The sequence below is a fragment of the Marmota flaviventris genome, chromosome 11, assembly GCF_047511675.1.
Source record: "Marmota flaviventris isolate mMarFla1 chromosome 11, mMarFla1.hap1, whole genome shotgun sequence".
Lineage (NCBI taxonomy): Eukaryota > Metazoa > Chordata > Mammalia > Rodentia > Sciuridae > Marmota > Marmota flaviventris.
The window spans coordinates 91,290,489-91,304,060 of NC_092508.1; the positions used below are offsets into that span (position 1 = coordinate 91,290,489).

At 36.3% G+C, this 13,572-nt stretch overlaps 1 protein-coding gene across 4 annotated transcripts in view; it reads right to left on the bottom strand.

Moving 5' to 3' along the window:
• The window catches only part of Hnmt (histamine N-methyltransferase), a 65,698-nt gene that overhangs the window by 42,604 nt on the left and 9,522 nt on the right, over positions 1–13,572 (bottom strand). For 2 of the 4 annotated variants that reach the window (XM_071619217.1, XM_071619218.1), the window contains exons 2-3: positions 9,426–9,545; positions 851–997 (exon numbers count right to left, since the gene is read on the bottom strand). In XM_071619217.1, coding sequence (XP_071475318.1) covers positions 851–987 — 137 coding nt within the window. In that variant the 5' untranslated portion in view covers positions 988–997; positions 9,426–9,545. The remainder of the gene's footprint in view (positions 1–850; positions 998–9,425; positions 9,546–13,572) is intronic. The other 2 variants (XM_027936848.2, XM_071619216.1) reach the window with 1 other exon arrangement.

The window sequence follows — 13,572 nt, forward strand, 5'->3', positions numbered from 1 at the left end:
AAATATCACATTCCTTTGCTGTCTGCAAATTGGATCCACAGTCAATCATTTCTTCCCAGTTTTCCAACATTATTTCCTGAAGCAGAAGGAGTTGTAGCAATTCATCCCCAGATAGGTGATTTGATTATCTTTAGCATGTGGAATCTGTTACTCACATAATGCTTATCAGCTCTGGCACAAATTGAACACATTAATCACACACCAAAAAAAAAAAAGGAGGGTGAGTCTGGGAGAAAGAAAACTAGTCAGTTCAGTTTCACTGATAATGGAAAATGCTCTTTTTCAAGGACCACATTGCTAATACTGAGTTGAAAGGAAAAGACAATATTTTGAAGACTGATAACTATAAGGGACAAAGGAAAATGAATTTAAATGCATATTATGATGAGAACTGAGAGGTACCCACTCAATTCTCAGGAGTCAATGGCATTTTGCAATTATTTGTATTTGCTTCTAATGAAAAGAATACTGTATTCCATTTGGGACTTTTTTGAAATGTAAAAATCTGGAGGAGGGCTGAAAAATCTGACTACAAAGATTTGTATCTTATGTTTTCCCATGAACATGGATTTTGTGCCTTCAAAGAGTTAACACTTATCTCTGTGCAGCTGGAAATACAGCACAAATCGGAGCCTTTGAGTGTTTAAAGCAAAGAGAACGTCTAACCAAAGCACTGCAGGAGACAGGCAGGAGAGGGCATGAGGAGAGGCAGAGGGGGAGCTGCTAGGAGCGCTATCAGCAACTCCCCTTATCCCCGCGCCCAGCCTGCGGGGCTGGGCTCAGCCCATCTATCACTGGCGCACAGTGATCCCAGGCTTGTCCCTTTGACAAAAACGTCCCTTTTTGTTACCTTGCTATTATGCCTGGCAGCTCCTTGTCCATGAATTCCTGCATGCACTGGTGTTCCGTGGAATTGTCGAGAAACCTCCGAAAAGATTCAACATATCTGCTGTGGTCAGAGAACAAGCTCCTCATGGAAGATGCCATATTGGGTTTTCTAAGGAAGATAGGGAGGGAAGCAAGGTTTAACTTCCTCTCCTTCTCTTCCCAGTTCCCTTTTTCTCTCCCCACCCCCAATGTTTTCTTTCAAAAAAAAAAAAAAAAAAGCTAAGCACATTCATTAAGTCAGCATTTGTTCTGTACTTTGTGCCAATACTTTAACCCCTAGAGGGTTGCACTTTTTTTTTTTTCTATAAGAAATAGAGGAAGTAAAGCAAGGCACTTTTGGCAACAGCTAAAACTTGTTTTAAAACTCCTGAAGTCCAAGAAACCCACAAAAGCAGATTGCATTCAAATCACTTCCTGTTTTGTCAGCAGCAGCTCCAGGTTCCAAATGGGAAAGTGGCTGTTTAAGACAACAAAACAGGGGGATAAACAGGACAGCTACAAGGCTGGACACCACTTTTAGAAATCTAGGGCTGCTGAAACCTTTGACAAAAGTCCACCTGCTGCATTTCTTGAAGTGTTGATTGATTCGGTGTAACTCTGCAAGTCTCTTAACTCAAGGAGGACAATGAGAATTATTAACGAGAAGGTAGCATGAAGCCTTCCATCTTTCCCTCAAAAATCATCTGTTCTGGTAATTTCTGAGCCTCTTGCAACTTTGAAGGCTTTTATCCTTGCATTATGGTTGTTTAATATAGTGGCCTTTAACTTCCAGGCTCAGTGTGACTGCAAGCTCAAAGGGATGGGAACTTAGTCACACCTACTTTCTTTTGGTTGCCCAATCAGCTTTCCATTTTTTTCCCCCTTTTATAAAATTGGTGCATTATAGTTGTACATAATGGTGGGATTCATTGTTACATATTCATATCTGCATGCAATATAGCAACATAATGTACTATATTATATATAAAATAAAATATATATTTCCCCAGTATTTCTCGTTTTCTTCCCCTCTTCACTCCCCTTCTTTCCTTTCCTCTACTCTATTGATGCCTCTTTGATTTTCATGAGATTAGTTAAATTAATTTACACAATCGATCAATTGAATTAATCCGATTGACCTTATTAAATTAAAATTCATTTAATTTTTTTGAAAGATTAAAAAATATGCTTATGTAATTCCACTATTGAGCTTTTCTCTACTGTCAGATGGACTCCATCCTTTTCATTTTGGGGTAGCTTCACATGTTACTCATAGTGCTAATAATTCCACTTATGGAGCTCTTCATCTGTTCCAGGAACGGTGTGTGATTCTTTTCAAACTTAGCACGAGATTTATTCTTTTCTGTGCCTCCATGAGCTTCCCCACAGTACAGATAAGAAGACTGGGTTTCTAAGAAGTTGAGTGATTTGTTCAAGAATTCCTATCTAAGAAGTGTCAGGGTTGATGTATAATTCTAGACTGTTAAGTCCTAGGACAAGTACTTTCACAAAAATCTTTATATTTAGCCAGAATCTGCCTGTATGTAACTTCTAAATAGTACTCTTATTTTTGGTTGCTTAAGGAAACACACTGGATTCAATTCCTTCCCCATATAACATTCATTGAATATTTTGCAATTGATTTTTACCACAACCTCGTTCCCAGGTGTCTCTCCCAGAGTTTATAATTCTTGCTTTTAGGAAGGTATATCTTTATATAATTCGTTACTCTGGTTTCCTTCTTTGAAAAAATTATAGTTTGTCTGGGTTCCTTTAAAAAAAAAAAGTGTGAGGGGGCGGCATTTGTAAATAAACACAACATGGCAAAGGCTGCCTAACCAATAGAGGCTACTATTGTCTGGGCTTAGTCTGTTGTGTCCTCTTGTTCTGCCCAATCCAATTTCTTTAAGACTTTATTAGATGCTTTGCAGAAAATGGGCTATGTAGTCAAATAATTTAGAAAGCATTATATCAAGTATTTTCCTCTGGGTATTTGTAACATGCATTAGTATATTGAAAGTTCATGTCACCTTTGTCACACGCCCTTGAGCAGATATACTATGTGTCTGTGGCATTCTCTGATTAGTATTAGAGCTGCTCAAAAAAATAAATAAATAAAAATAAAAAGAGAAAGTCTTGTTTTCAGCATGACTTTTGCATTGGATTAGGCTCCAGTTTCAGTAATCGCAACTTCCTTCAAAATATTTTCACATAGAATATCTGTTTCATAATCTAAAACCATCTGGAATTTTTGTGGGGGTTAAAACTTCTATCTGACTGTTTGGAATTACCAAATCTTGAGAATCCTCCTTTCCCTCCCTTTTGAAAATTGGAGCAGTAAGCTAACATATCTAGCATTTGCAACAACTTCTCAAAGGTTACTGGCAATAGTATCACTTTTGCTTTTTCAAGTTTTACCAGCACACTGGGGTGTAAGTCTTCCTAATGCTAAAATATTGTCTAATTTAAAAGTCTTTTTTATTTTCTTACCTATTTGGGGTTTCCATCCCCTGTATCATAACCGCTGTTATGCATTATCTCATTTAATACTCCTAAACCTCTGGGGTTAGAACTACTACTCAAGGTGAGACTTAGGGCAGATAAGTTGCACAAAATCCCTGACTCTAAAAGCAACATATGGATTCGAATTCATGTTTGAGTATAAGGCCCACTTCTCTGAATCTTTCCAATATGAAGATTATTTTCCCTTTTAAATAAGGAGGAGCAAGAAGAGTGGAGTAATTCTTTATTCTTCCTATCACCTATGAATAGGATAACATCTGTGCTAGATCAGAACAAACAAAAAAACAAAGGCTTCCCCTTATTTATTCCTGCTCTGGGTGTGCTAAGCCAAAATAAATAAATAAATAAATGAACAAAAGAGAAGGAAAAAAAAAAAAAACAATAACGAAATCTTCAGGACTCATTTTATTGTTCACAATATCATCCAGATATCTCCATTCACCTTTAGTCTTCTGAACACTGTTTTTGTTTGTTTTTTTTTTTTAGTCTGGATATTTATATTTAGTTTTATGCTCATGTTATAAATAGTATGAGATCTATCTGTCTACCTTTTATATATTTCTTCACCTATCTATTCAACCTATCTTCTATCCCTGTGCCTGTCTAGAAGAAGATGTCAAAATTATTATATTATCTTAATGAAATAATTTTAAAAACTCAAATTTCTTTTTTCTTCACAAGAATGGAGGAGGGAGGTGTTTTCAAAAAATTGTCTGTTTTAGTTACTTTAGTGTTTTATTTGAAATTTAATAGGCAGATTGACCCAAATTCAGTCTCAAGGGGAGATTTGAAATCACAGTACCTACTATTTTAGAGTTGAAACGTCACAGGGTACCTAACTAATATATAATTTTTTTTTTTTATTTTTGTGTGTATCAGTCAAAATTAAAGTTTAAAAACTGTACTAAAATAATTTTAGAGCTGGATTAGACTGGCAATTTCAGGTAAATAGAATGGATTTCAGCAATGAACCCCTGCCCCCAACATTTGGCTAACTTTCTCATAGTGTGGAAATAAATCAAGAAGCAAGGAGTCTTGATGTTATACAAGCTTAGTTTCTTATGATGATGCCAGTGATATAACTGCTATACTTCTTTGTTTCCATATATTAAAAAATTTGAAAAGAAGGTAGGGTAGACAATCTTTGAGATTCTTTGAAGTTCACTATAACCAAAGCCTACCCAGTAAATTGTAAAAATATTAACCTAAAGGTAAGTTTCTGGGTAAGTGGCCCCTTGGTTTTATTTAAAATGTTATTAGCCAAGTTTTACCAATGTGAATTGATGAAGGTCATGCAGTTGGTAATAATGCCATGCATCTTGTTATTTTTAATGACATAGTTGTTTCAATTTCACTTTATTAATGTAGAATTTATAATAGCTTTGTTTCAAGTAACTCAAAATGGAACCAAAAAAAAAAAAAGCTCCCAAATACCCAATCAGCAACATATCAAACCAAATGACTCAGAAGAAATAATTGAGGGATAATTAGTTGAGAAAGAAAAGAGTAACAAAAGATGAACAAATGGTGTTAAAGCTATAAAAGAGTAAGTAGTGGGGCTGGGGCTGGAGCTGGGGCTGGGGCTGGGGCTGTAGCTCAGTGGTAGAGCACTTGCCACGCAGGTGTGAGACCCTGGGTTCGATCCTCAGCACCACATAAAAATAAATAAATAAAGATATTGTGTCCATCTACAACTAAAACACACACACACACACACACACAAAGTAAGTAGTGGTATTCTAAAGGCCAAAAGCTATCTGAAATGTTTAAGAAAGGAAACAAGGAAGGAACAAGTATGGAGACAAGAAATAGTCTGAGAACTAAGTGCTATTTAATAAGTAAAAACTCTATAATTTCACCTGGAAAGGTCTATATTCCCTTCCAGATTAGAAAGTATTTAGATCCTGGATGTTGTTATAAGTGGAAAACTATCAAAGCAAAACAACATTAATAATAATAACAACAACAACAACAACAACCTAAGCCTATGAGTCCATGTTACAAACTATGCAAACTTCTCACCCTAAGACTGCCTTAAGAAGTAGGTCTAGTGGTATATTGGGGATCTGTTGCTGGGCTCTGAGAGGAATTTTTATAGACAGGTAATGTAAGCAAACCTCTGTGTTACTTGGTGAAAAGGATGTGCTCAAGTACATGCTGGGTGAGAACTCTTTTCTACTGAGGAGGCTCTGCCTGTGCATAACCCAAGACTAGAAAGGATACACATATCCACAGAACCCAGAGAGAACTCTGTTTTAAAAGATAAAAGCATAGATTAAGTAGAATAAAGACACAAGTCTCAAGTATACACATTGAGGAAGTTTGATATATGAATATACCCATATAAACACCACTCAGATAAAAATGGAGACAAGTATTTCCAGTTTTATAGAAGATTAACTCTTGCTTTCAATATATAGTAACTGCCTCCACTTCACAGATAACCAGAATTTTGACTTTTATTTCTACAGATTAATTTTGTCTGTTCTCGAATTTCATGTAAAAGGGACATATGGAATGTATTCTTTTGAAATTTACCTTTTTTTTTTGGTATATCAGCAGTTTGCTCATTTTTTAACAATGTACATTATTGCATTATATAAATATTTCACAATTTTTAAAATAATTTTTCACTTAATGAACACTTGAGCTAAGAAATTTAGTTCTTGTAAATAAAGCTGGTAGAAATATTCTCGCATATATTTTTCAATGGAAAATCATGGTGAAAATACTTATGCAATGGAAATTGGCATGTTTATGGATCAGAACTTTTTTTTTCCCTCTACCGGAAGAACACCTTGTTCAACAATTAGCAGCACAACACTGCTGTTAACCCTGTGAGTATTTGCAAAGCAGCTATAATGAACTTAAATTACTGAATTGTGGTATTACAATAGAGGTTTCTTTACTCCAGTCTGTAGCATGAGCTTTCTAAGGACTATGACTAATCATTGTGTATGGTGAACATTAGAAGAAGAAGCAATATTTCCCAGTATCTCTTAGTTAATCACCCTTCTGATGATCTAGGGACTGATCTAAGCATAGCTCCTAGGTCTAACAGATACCAGGATGACATATTGCAGGTTATTTATGCTACTTGAGCTTTATTTTCTTATATGTGAAATAGAGATAATAATACTTACCTCAATATGTAATGAGAATTAAATAAAATTATAAGTAGTAGTGTTCTGCATAGTGCCTAGCACATAGTAAACTCTGGTTTAAGACAGATCTCTCTAATCTTTGGGTTCCTTCAATCATAAGGTGAAGACAATGATATCAATCAGGTTCCAATCCAAATGATAGAATCTATGTCAGTTGATCCATCGGGGATTTTTAGCACTGAGAACTCACTATTATAAAAGTGTTGGAAGAGTTGAAAGTACAAACTGGGGTGGTGAAGCAACCCGCCAGGACGGGATGTTCCTACTGCCTGTAGGGTTTGAGGTACAAAAGCAGAACATGGTGTTACCAAAGCTCCAGAGCCTGAGCTGCCCTATGAGGAGCTAAAACAATGGAGGGACACAACCTCTCTTAGAAATGCTACTGAAACAGAAGGAAATGGGCAGAAGTACTGAGCATCCCCCCTCTTCCTACCCTATCATGTCTACAAGTTTTTTCCATGACTAAAACCAATTGAAAACCAGTTGGCAAGAAAGCTTGGATGATGTAATTTGTAGGATTCAACCCCTGAAAGTACTGAACAGTGAAGGGGAAGGACAAGATATGGATGCAGTAGTAAATAGGCAATGACCAGCACAAGTACCTACTGCATTACTTTGTTGTGAAAGTTTATTTTATAAAGAAAAACATAAAGCAAAATATTTGGAACATAGTGTTAATCGATTGCCAGATAATCACAATAAAATGGTGTAAATAAGAATAGCTATTATGACAGCTATAAGTCAAAGGAAAGCTAGTATTCATGAAAACTTAAAGGCTGAGAGGGTGGACTATGACCATCACCTCTCTGGGACTATTGGAGGATTGAGAATTTTTGCATCTATGTTCATCTGGGATATTGGTCTGAAGTTTTCTTTCCATCATTCACAATCGCCTCAAAAAAAAAAAAAATACCTGGAAATCAATCTAACAAAGGAGGTGAAAGACCTCTACAATGAAAACTACTGAACACTAAAGAAGGAAATTGTAGAAAACTTCAAAAGATAGAAAGATCTCCCATGTTCCTGATTAGGCAGAATTAATATTGTCAAAATGGACATATTACCAAGAGCATTATAAAGATTTAGTGCAATTCCTATTAAAATCCCAATGACATTCTTCATATAAATAGAAAAGGTAATCATAAAATTTATTTGGAAAAATAAGAGACCGAGAATAGCCAAAGCAATCCTTAGCAAGAAAAGTGAAGCAGGAGGCATCACAATACCAGATCTTAAATTATACTACAGAGATATCATAACAAAAACGGCATGGTATTGGCACCAAAATAGACATGTAGACCAGTGGCACGGAATAGAAGACACAGAGACAAACCCACACAAATACAGTTATCTCATACTAGACAAAGGTGCCAAAAACAATCACTGGAGAAAAGACAGCTTACTCAACAATGGTCAATGGTGCTGACAAAACTGGAAATTCTTATGTAGCAAGATGAAATTAAACCTATATCTCTCACCCTTCACAAAAATCAACTCAAAGTGGATCAAAGACTTAGGTACTAGAACAGTGACCCTGAGACTAATGGAGGAAAAAGTAGTCCCAAATCTTCACCATGTTGCCCTAGGATCTGACTTCCTTAACAAGACCCTAAAGTGCAAGATGTAAAATCAAGAATCAATAAATGGGATGAATTCAAATTAAAAAGCTTCTTCTCAGCAAAGGAAACAATTAATAATGTTAGGAGCCTACAGATTGGGAGAAAATCTTTACCACATGCTCATCTGAAAAAGCATTAATCTTTAGGATACATAAAGAACTAAAAAAAAAAAAAAATAAAAATAAAAAATAAAAAAAACTTAACACCAAAAAAAGAAAAACCCCAATCAACAAATGGGCTAAGGAACTGAACAGACACTTCACAGAAGAAGAAATACAATCCATCAACAAATATATGAAAAAGTGTCCAACATATCTAGCAATTAGAGAAATGCAAATCAAAACTACACTAAGATTTCATCTTACTCCAGTCAGAATGACAATCATCAAGAATACAGATGACAATAAATGTTTGCAAGGATGTGGGGGGAAAGGTACACTCATACATTGCTGGTGGGACTGCAAATTGGTGCAGCCACTATGGAAAGAGATTCCTCAGAAACCTGGAATGGCAGCACCATTTGACCCAGCTATCCCACTCCTCGGTTTATACCCCAAAGACTTAAAATCAGTATTCTACAGTGACACAGCCACATCAATGTTTATAGAAGCTCAATTCACAATAGCTAAACTATGGAACCAACCTAGGTGCCCTTCAATAGATAAATGTATAAAGAAAATATGAGATATCTATCTATATCTATATCTATATATTCCACTCAATGGAATATTACTCAGATTTAAAGAATGAAATTAAGGCACTTGCAGGTAATTGGAGTTGGAGAATATCATGCTAAGAGAAATAAGCCCATCCCCCCAAACCAAAGGCTGAATGTTTTCCCTAATATGTGGATGCTAATTCATAATAAGTGTGGGGAGGGGGGACACAGGAGAAGAATCAAGTTACCTTTGATTAGGTAGGGAAGTGAAAGGAGGGGAGGGGAAGGAATGTTGGGATAGTAAGGATAGTAGAATGAAACAGACATTATTATTTTATGGATATATGACTGCATAACTAATGTGATTCTACAACATGTATACTCAGAAAAATGAAAAATTATATTGCATCTATGTATGATATATCAAAGTATAAAATGCATTCTTCTGCATGTATAACTAATTGAAACAAATTAAAAATTTAAAAAAATGATACTGTGACAAAATAAAGCTAATAGATAATGTTATTCCCACTCCCCCCCCCAAAAAAAAAAATTGAGTTTGTTTTATGAGTAGGGTATTTGGCTGAAACTTACTTCTTGGGAATCTGTCAGGGTTTTGACAACTTGCCAGATGGACCTTCAGAAGGCACTCAGGTTTCCTCTCACCTCCACCAGTTCCCAAGTTGGCATTGAGCAGAGTCTCTTGGTTCCTTCCTGTCAAGTACTCACAGAGAGTCAGGAATTAAGGGAGTGTGTGAGCCCTGCTTCTGTCTTGCTATCCTGCTTACTTTCCTGTGTGACTTTTAGCAAGTGCTTAACTTAGCTGGGCTTGAGTTTCTTAATGAATAGAGAACTAGCTATCTTGCACTCAGTTCTTAGATCCTAAGATTATTCGAGATTAAATCTGCTAATGAGAGATGTGGCTAATATTTCAGGTTGGAAGGAAGATGCATTTCTGAGACATTTGGTACACTGTGTTCCTCATTCTCTGACTCTTTAGTAACCTTCCTTTCCTATCCTAACTCAAATTCAAAGGTATTTTTCATTTTTAAACATAAATTATGACATCCTGATCCATTCACCATTTGGAAAACATAATGGGACCATTGTAATTATCCATATGCTTACAGGCAACAGAAAATAATTAAAATCTGTTATCAATCTGGCTAATTAAAAACAAAAGACATATGTATTCAGTACTTATTTTCATTATTTCCTATATGGAACTCTGGGAGTTGTTTTCCAGTATAGCTGACGCCTATAGATGAAGTAGCTCCATTCTGAGTATTTACTATAATCCAACATTACATGTGGGGATGCCAGTTCATTCAAATAGTCAGAAGCTGACCTTCTGTAAACCAAACTGCTGTTATGTTTCAGCATTTGCATTTTATGTCATTGAGTGAAATTTGTGTCAACAAACATATGGTTAAAGGGAGACACATAATATACACAAAAGTGCAATTAATGCCTCTCTTTTCTACTTGTGCAAATTAATACTTCCATTGGTACGGTTCTGGTAGCAGCAAAGTGCAGTTTGGGTCAAAGATGGTGACGGTATTAGGGATTAATTTGGTAACCTGAAGAAAATTTGCTTCTTGGTAATTCTGAATTGAACTGTGGGCTATGTTGTCTCCAAAACTCTGGGCCCCTCCCCTCAAAACAAAGAAAAAGAAAAAAGAACACCCTGATTTTTGCCTCCCACAAACACATGCTGTTTTAAAGCCTGTTAGTGGTTTGGATGCTATGTGAACGCTGGTTGGATTTCAGCTGGCTGAAACTTCACAGTATGTGGACTTTTCACCAGTCAGATAAACACTGAAAAGCTCACGTGTTTTTCATAATATTGCTGCTAGAATCAATTTTCTAAGGTTCATTTTTATCACCTTTTTTATCTCTAGTCGGGATAAGGAATGAACACATATTGGAATTTAATTTGTTTGGGGAATTCATTTTGTTTAATTTGGATTTAAAATACTAAGTGCAATCCGATATTGAGAGGAGATAGCTCAAACTTCTTAATGGCTATATCCAGAGAGATTTACAGAGTGAAGTGGGGGCAAAAAGTAGATATTGATGATAATCAAGCAAAAAATTTCTGGAAAAAAAAAGAAAACAAAATAAGGAATGAGCCAAAATTATATATAAAAACTCAAATTGGAATTAGAATTCAAAGCAAGATCTCCAGTGAATACAGGGCTCTGAACCTTGATGCTACATGACAGACAGAGGGAAGAATAAATGAGTTCCAGCTTTTGAGAAACTTAATTAAAAGTTATATCAAACCTGGGATTCTCCTGAAAGAATTTGTACTTACTTTAATAAAGGCTGTTTCTCATTGAGAAGCAATTCTAATTTTATAGCAGGGTTGCAATTCTGTGCTGAAAATGGTCTTTCTGTGAGATCCTGTTCATTTTTTACAGACACCATATATCCTCCCCACCCCCAGGACATTCCCTTGGCATCCTGACAAGAGAGCATTTGCCAAAACAATGATGGGAATGCTCTGTAGACAATAGCGCTTCTTTGAACTTTATTACTATGAGCTACAGCACAACTAAAATCCAGACCACAGCCAAAGCTGAGGTAAGCGGGACACCACTTCTACCACCCAGATGGAAAATTTTCATGTTCAATTTTCAAACTGTAACAAGAACAGAGAGCCTGTCAGTGGTGTGCAGGAGTTGGTAAGGAGTTGGACTGCCGAAGGAACGGTAAATGGGAATTTTTTGGAGTGATGGGACCATTCTGTGTTCTGAACATAGTGGTGGCATTAGTAAAAACTCCCCAAAGAATGAATTTTACTGTAGGTAGATTTTTTTTTTTTTAATGAGTAAGCAAACAACATCAATTTTGAAACTTTGAAAGTATGTGTCGGTTTTGCTTTAGATTAGATGTGTCTCTAAATAGGCTTGACATCTCTGCATCCCTGCCTCCTTCCCATCTCTTCTCAGTTTCCCCCTTTTCTGGGGTTTGCTATTATTCCTTGATTTCTTTTGAACACACACAAACAAAAGCTACCTTGTGAGTCAATACCTCAACTTCATCATGAGGATGAAAAGAATTCAGACCTGGGAAGGGGCATTTCAAGAGTGGGGACAATATGCCTATGCAAAAGGTTCACAGAGAGAGGGGATAGGAGTAGCAATCTTTCATTTATTTAATTTTTTTGCAAGACCCCTGTGAGTCCAAAGAGAAGAAAGAAGAGGAGGATATTATACAAATCACTGCATATACTTGTAAACTTTGGTATGGTTTACAGTAATCTTCAACTAGATCCTTAAATACTCCATCAATCTGCATGGCCTACAGTTTGCAGATGAGGAAGCGTGGCCCAGAACAATGAATTGCCTGTGGTCACAGGGCTATAATGTGGAAAAGTTGGACTTGAGATAATGAATAATAGCTCCATCTCTGGCTTCAGTCCATAGCCTTCTGCCAGATTGCTGTGGGTTCAGAGCAATTGGCCAGCAAGATTGCACCCAGTGACATTCTTGTTGTGGTTGCCTAAGGGTGTCGGTAGGTAGGCAGCTTGAAGTTTGTCTTTTAGAGTCGGAGTTGCAGCTAATTCCATGCTGATGAACTCACTGGTTCACTCCTATCTTTTTACTTGGTTTAGGAAAAAAACAACTGAAATAAGCAGCACAGACCAGCAGAGTGTTCTCCCAACCAGAAGCCACCTCCAAAATGGCAGTTTATCACATTGAAATCCAAACTCAGAAAATAGTGCCTGGGATCTCATCTCCCTTGTGTTGAAGGAGAAAAATCCAGACATATTTTTCCTTATGAGAAGAGGGTGATAAGTAGAGATAAATATCATTTAATTATTCTGTGTCTCACTCCACAGATGATTCAAGAAGGATAACTACAAAAACACAGTTCTAGTCCTATTAATCAAACATAGTTCAAGAAATATTGGCCCCAGCAGTTCTGGAGAAATTTCCTCAAGAGACTTTGGTTTGCCAAATGTATGTTTTGCTTTCTGCAGTGGATTCAGTATTTCTCAATATGTTTCAAAGTATAAATAGCAAATCAGTTGAGCAAATGCCCATCTGTTTGTCTAATCTCCTCTTTCTAAATAGGGAAGAAAATGCCTTTAATTTGAGGAAAACACATGGAGGTAGCTGGTGGCTCCACTCCAGAACTAAGCTGGCCTCATTCCCTCCTGTAACAATGATATCTTAAGAGTCATTTCATCAGATGAATGGTCCTTGGCCCACCTAACTCTCAGTGCAATACCCTTCCCAGCCTCCTCCAGACTGTTATTCTCTAACAGAACTTAGATCATGTCCTTCAAGGAATTTATAAAAATCTTCTTTATGAGGTTGAAATACCACAGGGACAAGGTATTGTGTGCCTGAGCATTGGGTGTGTTTTTGTATAACTCCAGTTTCTGAAACAAAATATAGCTTAAAGTTTGTCCAGCTTATGTTTGTAACCAGGGGTCTGAAGACCCAAGGTAGATCCCATATCTACTGTTCCTTAACCATGTCATCTTGGACAAATATTTTATTTCTACTGAATTGTAATTCTCTTTTATACAAAATAAAACTAATATTCTTCTGTCAATCTCATTTGATACCCGTGAGGCTCAAATGATATAATCAGTAAAGCAACTGTATGCATTTTTAAATCATTCTTTACATGCAAGATGAAATTATTATTGCTGTCAGCATTACTTAAGTTAGTTGGTAAGTTTGTGTCCTGGATATAAATGAACCAAACTAGCTTATCCTGTGGA